The sequence below is a fragment of the Filicampus tigris genome, chromosome 1 (assembly GCF_054856515.1).
Source record: "Filicampus tigris isolate MCC_2025a chromosome 1, RoL_Ftig_1.0, whole genome shotgun sequence".
Taxonomy (NCBI): Eukaryota; Metazoa; Chordata; class Actinopteri; order Syngnathiformes; family Syngnathidae; genus Filicampus; species Filicampus tigris.
The window spans coordinates 41,570,783-41,583,270 of record NC_141217.1 but is presented as its reverse complement, the minus strand read 5'-3'; the positions used below and the strand labels follow the sequence as shown (position 1 = coordinate 41,583,270).

General features: G+C 51.0%; 1 protein-coding gene across 5 annotated transcripts in view; it reads right to left on the bottom strand.

Moving 5' to 3' along the window:
- l1cama (L1 cell adhesion molecule, paralog a) overlaps positions 1–12,488 on the bottom strand; it is a 44,898-nt gene that overhangs the window by 7,026 nt on the left and 25,384 nt on the right. For all 5 annotated transcript variants that reach the window (XM_086042233.1, XM_086042241.1, XM_086042224.1 and 2 more), the window contains exons 3-20: positions 12,336–12,350; positions 10,311–10,413; positions 9,216–9,418; positions 6,822–6,944; positions 6,344–6,514; positions 5,049–5,163; positions 4,700–4,884; positions 3,826–3,957; positions 3,584–3,730; positions 2,998–3,109; positions 2,048–2,208; positions 1,779–1,938; positions 1,427–1,551; positions 1,214–1,315; positions 907–1,101; positions 762–832; positions 450–675; positions 263–378 (exon numbers count right to left, since the gene is read on the bottom strand). In XM_086042233.1, the coding sequence (XP_085898359.1) occupies positions 263–378; positions 450–675; positions 762–832; positions 907–1,101; positions 1,214–1,315; positions 1,427–1,551; positions 1,779–1,938; positions 2,048–2,208; positions 2,998–3,109; positions 3,584–3,730; positions 3,826–3,957; positions 4,700–4,884; positions 5,049–5,163; positions 6,344–6,514; positions 6,822–6,944; positions 9,216–9,418; positions 10,311–10,413; positions 12,336–12,350 (2,462 nt within the window). The remainder of the gene's footprint in view (positions 1–262; positions 379–449; positions 676–761; positions 833–906; positions 1,102–1,213; positions 1,316–1,426; positions 1,552–1,778; positions 1,939–2,047; positions 2,209–2,997; positions 3,110–3,583; positions 3,731–3,825; positions 3,958–4,699; positions 4,885–5,048; positions 5,164–6,343; positions 6,515–6,821; positions 6,945–9,215; positions 9,419–10,310; positions 10,414–12,335; positions 12,351–12,488) is intronic.

Sequence of the window (12,488 nt, the reverse complement as noted above, 5' to 3'; positions counted from 1 at the left end):
GCAACTGTAAGTGATTCTCAGAACGTGGATGAAACCAAAGTCTTGCAGCAATAAAATTGCTACCCCGATCCATCTGTCGATCTCTTGATCAATCCTCGTTTGTGAACAAGACCCCAAGTTATTTCACCTCCTTCCTCAACATCTGAAGCGACGCATTGGTCCCATACCATGACACCTGATTTGACTGTCCAAGTGAGAGGCAAAGAGCGATAGATTTCTTCCGCTAATGTTCATTTCTAACCCGCAAAGATTCGATGGGTACCTTGTAGCCGAGCAGATGTCCTCTGACGGTCTCTCTGTCTATTGCGGCCCAGGTCACCCTGATGGCGGTGCTGTTGAGTATGACGATGCCCACGTTCATGGGGGCCTCCAGTGGAACTAAGGCGCAAAGGCAAAATGGTTGGGCACAAGGCAAGGTACAAAGGTTGCGGCTTGGACAAATGACTTACAATTCTCGCCCGAGTAGCCAATGACAGGATCGGGCTCAGGTCCCTCCCCCTTTTCGTTGACAGCCTGCACTTTGATCTCGAACGCGGAGAAGTTGCCGATCTTCCTGACGACAAACGGCGGCGCGGTTGTGTAGTTGCGGTGCCAGTCGGGCCCGCTCCCCACCACCCGCCTCCACAGGACGCGGTACTTGAAGTCGGGGCCATTAAAGTCCCGTTTGTCCATTTCCTGTCACAAGAGGAACGCTAACCTTGGCGACATCCAAACCTTTGAAAAACAGTCGATGCGGCTTCACGCGATTGCACGTGCGGTACCTCCCAGGCGATGACGAGCGCATCCGGGTCAGCGGACTCGCTTCGGACGTCTTCGGGGTTATGGTCCGGCGCTGCGGTCAAAAAGTTGTCGGCTGAACCGCGGCAATACAAAGGTGTGCCCATCAACGCGACAAACAGCTCTTACCCTCGGCAGCCGTATTGTGGATTTCCGACGGCTTGCTGGGCGCACTCTTGCCCACCTCGTTGATGGCAATGACGCGGAAACGGTACGACATGTAGGGCCGCAGAGAGAGACTGGCACTGGTGTCGCCTGACACTCTGCTCAACTCTTCCCAAGCTGGCTGGTTCGAGACCTGATCCTCGAACTCAATCACGTAGTCTGCAGAGACGCACGTTACGGAGAAAGAGTCGGGCTTTGGCGGAACACCCAGGAAGTGGATGAGGTCTTCGCAAAAGGTCAATCATCTCAACAGGCGCGCGTCAAGACCGACCTGTCACGGGGCTGTTGTGGTCATCTCCCGGCCTCCAACTGAGGGCGACTGTGCGCCTTTGAGCTTGTGTCAGCGGCAGAAGAGCAGGAGGGTCCGGACGATCTGAAGATTAGAGAATGCGTCGGCACGGCGCGACTGGAGTGCTTTGCTCTTGTCCGGTTTTCCAACAGCATTGCCTGTTCATGGGGTGGAGCGGCGCGGCGCTGAGCTCACCATGTAGCGCCAGTGTGCCAGTTGCCTCGGCCATGTCCAGATTGGTGATAACCTGGCACGTGTAGTTTCCTTCGTCTTCGGCTTCGCTATTAGAGATAATCAAGTCCGGTCCTTCCAATGCGTATCTGCCGGAAGGAAAGCGAGGAATTCACATGAAGCCGTCACCCGCACTTGTATGTGCAGTCGACAGACAGGTCAATATCTTAGCCTAGACTATCCCGGGTGTTTGTCTTCCGCGCTCGCGTCCGCATGTACGGTATTGAGTAGTCCGGTACGGTTGCCTCATATGCTCTCGCCGATGCTTTTGACTTGCACGGGTGAAACAATGAATTTTAGTTGAGCCATGTCTAACTTGAGATCGTTGCCAGATGCAAACAGCTTGTGCTCATTCTTTCTCCACTGAATCAACGGAGAAGCCAGTTTGGGGTCCACAAGAGAGCGACAGGTGAAGACGGCAGTCTGTCCGGGCTGCACCTTCAGAGCCTGCGGCGGTGACAGGATCACTGTTCTGTCTGCGGGAGGAAAAAAAGGAGATGTGCGGGCGTGCTACTTGCGCGCATGCGAGCGTTTGTGTGTGTGTGTGTGTGGGGGGGGGGGTGCGTGCGTGCGCGCGCCACTCACTGAGCACCTCCAGCTGCGCACTGATGGACAGGTTGGTGTTCTGCACAGAGCACGTGTAGAAGCCCTCATCGTCATGCGTGACATTGAAGATTTCCAGACCTCCGGTGGTAAGAGGGTTCATTCTGGAATCAGCCAGAAGGGAGGAGGCACTGCCGCTGTGCCTGGAAAACAACAAAAAAACACACGGCCACACACAAGTTTTGACAATATGATATACTTCTACAACGTTTGTTGCGGTTCGCCCTGTCGCAAGATGTAAAGGTTGGGACGAAGGTTAGCAAACTGACCAGCCCTGAGCATGGCATGTGTGGGTAACTGCTTGCAGAGGCACCTAAAATCCATTGCTCTTGGTGGACAAACAATTGCCACTTCCTTGAAAAAGTACCAACGGCATAGAGGGACGAAGAGAAAGAGAAATCATGGGAACATTGACGGCGACACGTCCATTTAGAGGTGAGCGCATCCGTCTCGCGCTCGTGCTCTTGGACTCTCCGATGGACTTTGCATGTTCTCCCCACGCTTGCATGGGGTGTCTTCAGGAACTGGTTGAGCGGAGACTCTTCAATTGCCTGCAGGTGTCAATGTCACTGGTGATTTGTAGATGCGTCCTGTGATTGGCTGGGAGCCGGCCCAGGGCGCGCCACGTCTCTCGGCCAAAGTCCGCCGGCTTAGGCTCCAGCTCACCCGGATGAGCACAAGGGGTACAGAAAATGGACGGACGGACGGATGAATTGGAACGAGGCTTAGCGATCTGGGAAGAGCGCCGGCATGAATCACACTCCAGATGCAACAGTGTTTGGCTGCTAATGAAATGCATCTTCCGCTGCCAAATGGCCAAATGAGAAATGTGAGATGGGGGGGGGGCGGTGGGGGGGGGGGCAAAAAAAAAAAAAAAAAAAAAGAAGAAGCCAACAAGTCCAACAGCGCAATTGGTGGCTTGGTTGTCTCACCATGTGACTTTTGGTTTTGGAGATCCGAAGCTGTCACACTCCAGCAAAACTTTTTGGCCTTCAGTCACTGTGTAAGTGTTGCCATCCTCAGTCAGCATCTGCGGCGGCAGCTCTGAAACAACAACGCCAGAGTCAAACGTGGACAAAAGATCGGAAGTGCACCGCTTGCTCCGGTCATCAATCAGGCCGCGCTTTCGCCGGACTGGTGAGTCGCCACACAAGGCTGCCTTCATCTCAAGCCAGTTTAGACGAGGCTAAAAGTCGGGGAAAGCCCTTTTTTCGGGTCCCGGTGGGGCAAGAGAGACTTTGATCACGTGCAAGAACTGGATGAGAGCCTCCGGGCCAAGCTCGGCCAACAGGTGTGGAAGGCACACGGGTCGGGGTCCCGGTGGGATCCCATCGGGACTTGCGACCTCACAGATGCGGCTGTCCCGAATACGTTTGCCAATGCCGTGCGGCGCATTGTCGTGTGGAGGTGGGTGTAATCGGATGCGTCGGGGAGGGCAAGTCCCCACAAACACTTCCTACCTAGTTGTACTTTTGCCACCTGCGCTATTAGTAGGAGTGTAAAATGGGAAAGCTTTACCGATGACATAAACGTTGGTGTTTGAGAGGATGGCGCCGTGCTTGTTGGAGGCCTTGCACTGGTAGATGGCCGTGTCTCCAAAGTTGACGTCCTTTAGGATAAGGGAGCCGCTCGTTGTCAGCGTGCGTCTGGACTCTTTGTCGGTCGCTGTTTGGAACAAAACACACGCACACCGGCGCTCAGCACGCAACCATGTGCGAGGCGCTGAACGCGTACCTGCGCGCATTTGTTGGCGTACTGACATGAGAGAGGGATCCCGTTGATGGCCCAAGTGATGATCGGAGTAGGGATGCCCTCGGCCTGGCAGTCGAGGCGGACATTCTCGCCGGGAGCGTATAACATACTGAGCGGCTCTTTGGTCCAGTAGGGGGCCGCTAGCCAAACAAACAATCATCACCTAGTTGCTTTTTCTCTCCACAACATATCGTGGAAAAGAATAAACGTGATTGAAAGTAGCAAAGCTCAATAAACCGGGGCTTGCCTTCAAAATGCTCCGATGGTGCGTTCGACACGCGCCAAACACGACAACACTAAATGATCTACACAGTGCACTACACGTTTGCATCACTGGCTTCCTCGACAAAAACACATTGTCCTATTTGTCAAAACTGTCAGCGTGACCTGACGGAAGTACATTAGCAAAGCGATGTGTGAAAAAGTAGTCATCCGTCTCTGTCCCGTCGACTTTGGTTCACAAACCATCGCAGCGCCCGACGAAAGCGATCGGTGACAGAAGGTGTCAAACATTTACCGCGCCGCTGCGGCCTTGCGCTAACCTTGCGCGTCAGGCGCGTTGCTGAAACTATGGTGGAATATCCACATTGGACGAGTAAAATCCATTAGGGAAGAGCCAAGTGAGGCTCCATTGAAATCAGTTGTAAACTCCACCTTTACCTGTTCAAAGTGTCAATTCAACGGTTCCATTTTGTTTGCTCTTGCACTGATCGGCTTTTCGTGATGAAATCGTCATTCATCGTGACTATTTGTAGAGTGTGCGGGACGAGCGAGGTGTGTCATCTCTGTCCGGATGTTAAGGGGGGTGCATATTGATGTACTGCTGGCTGCGCGGGTGTGTGCGTGCGTGTGTGTGTGTGTGTGTGTGTGTGCGTGACATACCTTCCACTGCCAGAGTGTAAGTGTGTATGGTCTTCCCTTGGGAATTCTCAGCAAGACACTGATACTCGCCGGCATCGCTTTGCGAGATGTTGGTGAAGCGCAGGCGGCGGTCAAACATTTCTTTGGCCGTCCGCGTTTCCGACAGCTCGCCGTCCTTCCTCACCCACAGCACCTTGGGAGTTGGACTGCGGGCAAAGGGCGCACGGGTGATTCGAAACGAGAGGACGTGGAAGGAGACGCGCGGAGGAGTGCAAAAGCAAAGGCAAAGGAAAAGTGGACGTGAAGAAGGTGGATTAGATTGAAAGCCGCGTCTGCGGGCTTCATCTGACTTGTCACTTAAGACACTCACTAGCCTTGGACGATGCACTCCAGCTCGATGGTCTGGCCCCTGAGCGCGTGGTAAGAGCTGTGGCTTCCAGCAGGTCTCATCATGTGGGGCCTTCGGTTCCGCAGCACCGAGTTGGCTGAAGCACAAACAGGCGCGCGCAACGCAGCCAAAGCGTCATTGGCAAAGCGGGAAGCGCGGCAAGGACGTCGAGTCCGTGTGCGCCGCCGCCGCGCGCGCACACGCACACACCCACACACACACGCACACACACCCCCACCCACCCCCACACACACACACCCACACACACACACCGGGAATCGTCACCTGTGAGACTCAGACTGAGGAGGCGTTGTGTCTTCTAGGTTGCGTTCGCTCATTTGGGCCACTAAAATGGGCTCAATGACAACGCTTTGGGATTGAGTGCGTCGTGCACACAGTGGAAAGGGCGCGAGCGTTGTGCGCAAGAGTTGTTGAACGACAACACGTTTTGCCGCGCGACGCTAAATTTCAACTGTGAGTCAAAGTTGATTCGTCCATGACGTCACAGATATTTCAACGGACAAAAAGACATGGCAATGGAACGGCAGACAAGCAAAGACAAATGATTGATTAACTCTCACCCTAAAGTTGAATGTGGTTGTTGGAATTATAGCGGAGCGTGTTGTAACGCATGTTATCTTATGTTATCTTATGCTAGCTTATGCTATGTTAACAATCACAACACTGCACACATCCCTTGAAAATTGTAAACGCAATTCAGAGTACAGTGGACAATATAAACCAGTCTACAGTGTCCCCTTGCTAATTTGCGGTTTGATGATCGCGCATTCGCGATCACAGATCTTCCTTTGTGACCATAACTTCCTCTAATGCAGTTTTACAAGTCGGACCGGTCGAAAATCGAAAAGTCTTTTTTTTTTTTTTCAGGGTGAATTTTGTTTTACAAAAACCAGACTGTGAAAATGAGACAGCTGGTGTCCTATAATCAGCAACTCAGTATTTTACATTCTGCATTTTAAGAATTACATTTAGTAAATGTAACAAGTGGTTAGAAAGGTGGAAACTGTGTGGGGGTGTGTGTGTGTGTGTGTGATGGCGGTCATAATGGCTTAATAGAGGCATAAAATCCCCCGAATGAAAAAGTCAGGCTCTACGTTGCGGAAATTGACTCCTTGCGGGGTGCTGGGAAGGTCTCGCTCTCGAAAAGTGAGGCAACGACGTACGACATCGTCGCGGGTCCTTGCGCTCGGCGGCCGCTTGGGTTTTATTTGGCCGTGATTGGAGAAAGCGCGTTTGTCAACTTGAGTGAAACTTACAGGGGTTGACGGTCAGCGTGACAGGTTCCTTTGCCAGAATGGTGCGAGTTGCCAGATACTGGACATTGCAGGTGTAGTCATCCCTGCTGTCGGTGGTCTTCAGGTGGGCGAAGTACAGGTTGCCATCTTTGCCCACCACTACCCGCTCACTCAGTTGGATGTGATGGAGCTCTGCAAGGAGACGCGAGAGCATGCACCATAGGATTGAGTGGAGACCAATGTTTGCTTTTGCCTCGCTTTGCCATTTGTTGCACGACAGCACATGAGTGACTTGAGCTCGACTGTTCTATCGCTCGCTTTGCCATTTGTTGCCACCCGTCGACCAGTTGAAAGCCGTTAAGACCGCGCTCATTTACGGGACGGTTGCTGTTGTCGGGGGCCATGGCACACACTCCACCAGCGCAACATCCTTGCCGAATAGCCCCGCGAGCGTCGAGAGAAGAAGAAAATGGAGCTAATGAAGGGGCGGCATACTCACTCCAGTCCATCCAGTGAATGATGGGCTCCATGGAGCTCTGCGGGGGGTTGCACTTCAGAACAATACTGCTTCCCTCTTCAGACTTCACGTGGACTTTTTTCTCTTTCTGCTGGGACGGCGGGGCTGAATAGAAGAAGTTGACAACCACATTTGCTGCGTGTATAAGCCGGTGCCTTGACACGAGAGTTGAATTTGTTCTGTGACCTTGTTTGTAGCTCAAAGCATTTGCATCTCTAATCATCTTGCTCCACCCAAAAGAACGGAAATGCCATTCATCCGTTCCAGCCTCCCGGATAGAAAAAACGAGTTTTTGTATGAAGCTAAAGTGACTTGACTAAGGTAATGCGATGTGGACACGAAGTGGAACTGAATTTGTTTGATGTTGACTTTGGCAGCAAACTGGCCAAACAGCCAAAGAGCTTGACGCCCCCCCTCGCCTTCCTTAGCCGTCAAATTGTCGGTTGCGCTGACGTGAGCCGAGTTCAGCGCCGCCATCCAGCACTTCTATTTCACATTTTTGCTCACGTCAAGGCAACAAAATTGCCCCAAAGACAAAGCCGCTTCTTGAGAAACCCGTCAGCTGACCAGTACCTGTAGGCACAAGTGTCACCTCGGCAACGAGACTCGACGCTCGTCATTTACAAGGAGGGTGGGCGGAGTAGGCCGAAGCAGCCCTTTTGTCTGGGGGAAGTGGAGCAATGTGATTTGGGAGTTGTCTATTTGCTTGGCGCCTCCCCTCTGCCGGTGGCGCACGCAGAACCCCGCGGGAGCCGCCGAGGAGGGCTTCGCGTGACATCATCAGCTCACCAGTGTTTCTGGGGAAACGGTTGTCAGGGAAACTGTGAGCGTGAAGGAGGTCGCCCCGGAGACAGCCAGCCGCGTACGTGCGCGGATGGATGCACAAAGGTGTGCTCTCGGCATCGCACTTGTCTGGGGCCTTGCGTAGGCGTAGGCGTAGGCGTAGGCGTAGGCGTAGGCGTGTGCGTGTGCGCGGGCGCGTTTGCCGCTGCTGATGATCGCGTTCTGGCATGGGATCAGGTTCTAGGTGGCGGTGTCCCGGTCCGAGTCTTCATTTCCCGACAAATGAGCTCTTGAGACGGCAGGACAAGTCTACATCTGCCCGCTCTGCTATCGCCTCCAAACAGACGATTAGCTTGCGTGAGCTCATTCACGCCAGCGCTCGGGCATCTCTGATGCATTTCAAATAGATCAGCCTCTGATGTGTTGGACTCATTGAAAATATTCGTTGAAAAATAACAACAACGAAAAAACACTTTGGCCTTTATGCTGCTCATGTGTGTCCACTTCACTTTTTGGTGCTTGGTGAATGCCAATGGAATGAAACTCCCAACCTCAGATCTTGACATATACTATCATATCTATAATCGACGATATCGTATCGACAACAACACATTTTGGCATTATCGTGGCCGATTACATTTTTGAACACTGCCCAACGGTCTCATTTAGACTCCAAGTCTGAAGAGGTTTTGTTTTCTGACGGAAGACATCATCCAATTTTGGACAAGGGTGCATTTAAAAAGTTGACCTTGTTGCCCCCAATCTGGACGTGGAGCAAACAAATTAGAATTTGAAGGGAAAACATACAAATGAATGTATAGGCCTACTTTCTATTAATGACAATGAATGAATGTTAAAAAAAAACCCAAAAACTTTACACAGTAAAAGAAGCTCATTTCAAATGTTAAATAATATGTCTGGACATGACAAGAATGGCCATGAACAAGCTGAAAGTTGTCATGAAAATCCAACAAGTCCTGATGGTTATTTGCATTCGCACGAGTTAAGCCATCCACGGCGCTACTTTTCACTTGCGGCTTTAACATGATGGCCTGTTAATACAGAGCCGCTCGTAGCATGAAATGAAAAGTGCGAGGTTGCGTTGTGTTGTCCGCTTCTAAATAAAGCGCTACTCGACATGTTCGCGCCTGTGATGGATCCAAGCAATATCATAGATGCCTCCCCTCCCGTCCATCATTCAACAGTCCTGATGTTACCTTTACTGGCTTTACAGCGGCTCACCATTAGCTGGACAGTCGATTTGAAAATGTGACCGCTGCTCTCTAAATCGCTGAACGGTTTGGGTCCCGAACACGTTGGCAAAATGCCGACTGAAAATACTGTAGGGCTCTGGGTCAATTAGCGGAGCCCAGAGTCCAAAGTAAACGTGGTGAAGCTGCATTTAGCACTTATGCCGCACGCAAATGGAATAAGCTGCCAACAAAAGTAAGTTCAGCCCCAAGTGTAAATGCTTTTAGGTCCGGGTTCAAAACTTGTGCTTTTTTCTCATGCCTCTGATTAAGGTCTTCTAAACAAGTCTTTGCGCGTGCGCGTGCGCATTTTGCGATGGCCGGACGTCGGGCGTCTCCTCACCATCGGTGTTGAGCGTGGCCTCGTTGGAGACGGCCGTGCCGAGCTGGTTGGACGCGTAGCACGCGTACTTGCCCTGGTACTGCTTCAGGGAGTCCACCGTGTTGCTGAGGGTGTAGAAGGCGAATGAACCCGAGCGCTCGGTCACCTTCAGCTCGGGGTCGGTGCCCGGGTCGAACTCCTCCCCGTCCTTGGTCCATCGGAAGCTGCGACGGAATCAAAAGACGCCCCCCGCCCCAAAAATGCACTTCAATCACAGCGTGTCCTAACGCGACTGCCTTTGAGGACGCAAATCAATCGGCGCTCCGAGGGGACCGCACAGCTTCTCAAGTCTCAACGGGATTTTCAGCCTTGACTTGGCAACCGCTTCGGTCTTCCACTTGGAAAGATTGTTTCCGCACATTCGTCCTTTGTTGATGACAGAATTGCGACAGAGAGCTGCGTTCCTCTCATGGTGGACTAATCAAAACGGGGACTCAAAGTCACCCTGAAAGTTGAAATCGCTGTGTGTGTGTGTGTGTGTGTGTGTGTGTGTGGGTGTGTGTGTGTGTGTGTGTGTGTGTGTGGGTGTGTGTGCGTGTGTGTGTCTGCAAGAAAGAGAGAAAGCCAGTGAGAGACAGAGCAGAGCGTGAGAGTGGGTGGGAGACAATCAGCAAATGAGAGAGTGTCACACTGGCAGTGTGAGCGAGAGACAGTGGGAATCAGAGTGAGACAGAGAGTACGAGAGGGAGCCTGAGAATGAGTTAGTGTGAGAGCATGAGTGTCAACGAGAAGGAGTAAGCAAGTGAACGAGAGAGAGAGAGTTAGTGTGAGAATCAGAGTGAGATAGAAAGTGAGAGAGTGCCCGCCTTAGTGAATGAGAGACTGAGCAGGTGAGATTGTAATAGTGAGTGAGATAATTAGTTCGTGTGAGAGTTACAGTGAGATAGAGAGTAAGAGATTGAGTCAGTGAGATGGTGAGTCAGTGAGATGGTGAGTCAGTGAGATGGTGAGTGAGTGAGTGAGTGAGTGAGTGGGTGAGTGAGTGAGTGAGCGAGCGAGCGAGCGAGCGAGCGAGCGAGCGAGTGCGTGAGTGCGTGCGTGCGCAGGCATACGAACATGGGCGGCGGGTTTCCCGAGGCTTCGCAGGTCATGACGAGATCTTCCACACTGAAGACGGTGACGGACTCCGGCTGCGTGACGATAACAGGAGGCCTCTTGACTGAAAAAAAAACCCCACACATCGTCGTAACGTTGGGGAAGGACGCAGCGGAACATTTAAAGGTGCCGAACAGTAGTGCCTCGAAATACAAGTTGAACCCTTAGGTGACCATGCTCGTAACTCCAAACACGTCTCTCTGAAATCGTCTTTCCTCATCCAAATGAATTGAAATGCCATTCATCTGTTCCAGTCCCTCCAAAAACGCATTTTTTGCAAAGTGTTTTTTTTTCAATTAAAAAAATCGCACTCTATAATATTGTATTTCAAAAAAAATTGTCATAAAAGTTGGTGAATCACATTGAATTCGGGTGTTTGTGACTCAGCCACCAGAGGGCAGTATGACAGTCGTGCAGACAGAAAGAAGAAGTTGACCACTGCTGAAGGTGATTCTGCAGTGAAACAGAAGACACAGTAAGCTCTGAGTATTTGTTACACATTATGTTTTGAACTTTAGGTTAATCTTCTTACGTGAAGTATGGAGGTAACTTAACTTATTCCAGTTAACGGGATTTAAAAAGGAACCATTGTTATTATGACCCGTTTCTCAACCCTTTATCAAGGTGCCATTTTTGTGTGGCAGCGCTGCAGTATTTGCATTAACTAGTGCTTTGACGCATATCACCCCAGAGTAATGTAGACATCCATATGACCGGAATCCTTTTTAGGCCAGCAGCTGCTAAGAACAATGTTAGATTCCATTCGCTCAATGGGATGAGGAAAGAGTCCCAAGAGAAGAAGTTGTCACGTAGGCGGAGGAGCAAATGAAATTGGTTGATGAAGAATCATTCAAGGGGCCAATTTAGAGGCGCGTCATCTTTGCCTGTTACCATCTTTGCCTTGACTAAGAACGTTCAAAGAAAAAAAAGTCTACACACCCTTGTTCAAATGCTATCTGAGAGGAAGAGCAAACATTTCAAAACCTTTTCAGCTCTGTGACTTAAAACCGGTACGGTTGAAAATCTTTTTTTTTTTTTTTTTTTGGGATGAATTGAACTCATGTTAAATGGGAGTCAGCACATACCGGCCACCATTTAAAGTGTTCTAGTTGTAGTATTTAAAGCGTTCCAGCTGCTCTAGTAGGCTTTTTCTGTCATGTTTTCTTTCTAGAATTAGCCTGAAGTTTTTGTGCCAACACTGAGTACTATCGGAAGTGTTCTTTATTCCCTCCACCTTGACTAATGTCCAAATTCAGATGAAGAGCCCCAAAGTCGATGCTGCCGCCACCACGCGTCACTCAAGTGATGCTTTCTTTTTTGGCTGATGAGCAGTTAAGCTTTCGTGGCCAGCATTTGTAAATATGACCCCCCCCCCATTTCTGTTATCTGATGATTGTCCTTGCAAATGCTTGGATGCTGATTGGATTGTGCAGGTGTAGCTATTGAAGAGGCCAGTGGCTGAATAATTGAGTCCTTGACTGGAACGGGCTTCGAAGAAGTGACTCGCCATGCGGCGAGAGCGATTTTAAGTCAGGTAAAGGAGAGCGGGATATCGGGGGAAAAGGGGCAGCCGTTGCGGCGGCAGCCGAGGAGGAGGCCGCGCGGCGGAGATGCGGCGGACACAGAAAATGGACAAAAGGTTCGGCAGAGAGTGAGGGAATGCGACGAAAGCTAATAAGCCCCTTCCGGATCGCATTCAAGTTCAGGCTTGGGGCTGGCGCTTCCATTAGCCCGCGCTGCCCATGTGAGTACGGAGAGGCTCGCACACACACAAACGGGGAAAAAGACACGACATGCACACATGCAAGGACACCGAAACAGATGCACACGCGGCAAATGCCGCGTTGATGAAAGTGCAGCACAGTGTCAACCCTCCCCGCCCTCTTAGCTTTCCTTTGACTGTGCGCCGGATGGAAAATAACCGCAGCGGCGTAACAAAAGTGTTTACATTGCCAAAGCTTGGTCAGTAACATGAAAAGCACTTACGGTCACTGATGTGGTCTTTTGTGGTCCACAGTGGAGGCGAGGGAGCAGGCGTGAGGGAAAAATTGGACTTTAGTTACAGTACTCAAGAAAGACTTCAAGATTAGAAAGACGGCGGTCATTCCACATGCTGTATTGGCAGTCAGTAAAAAGAAG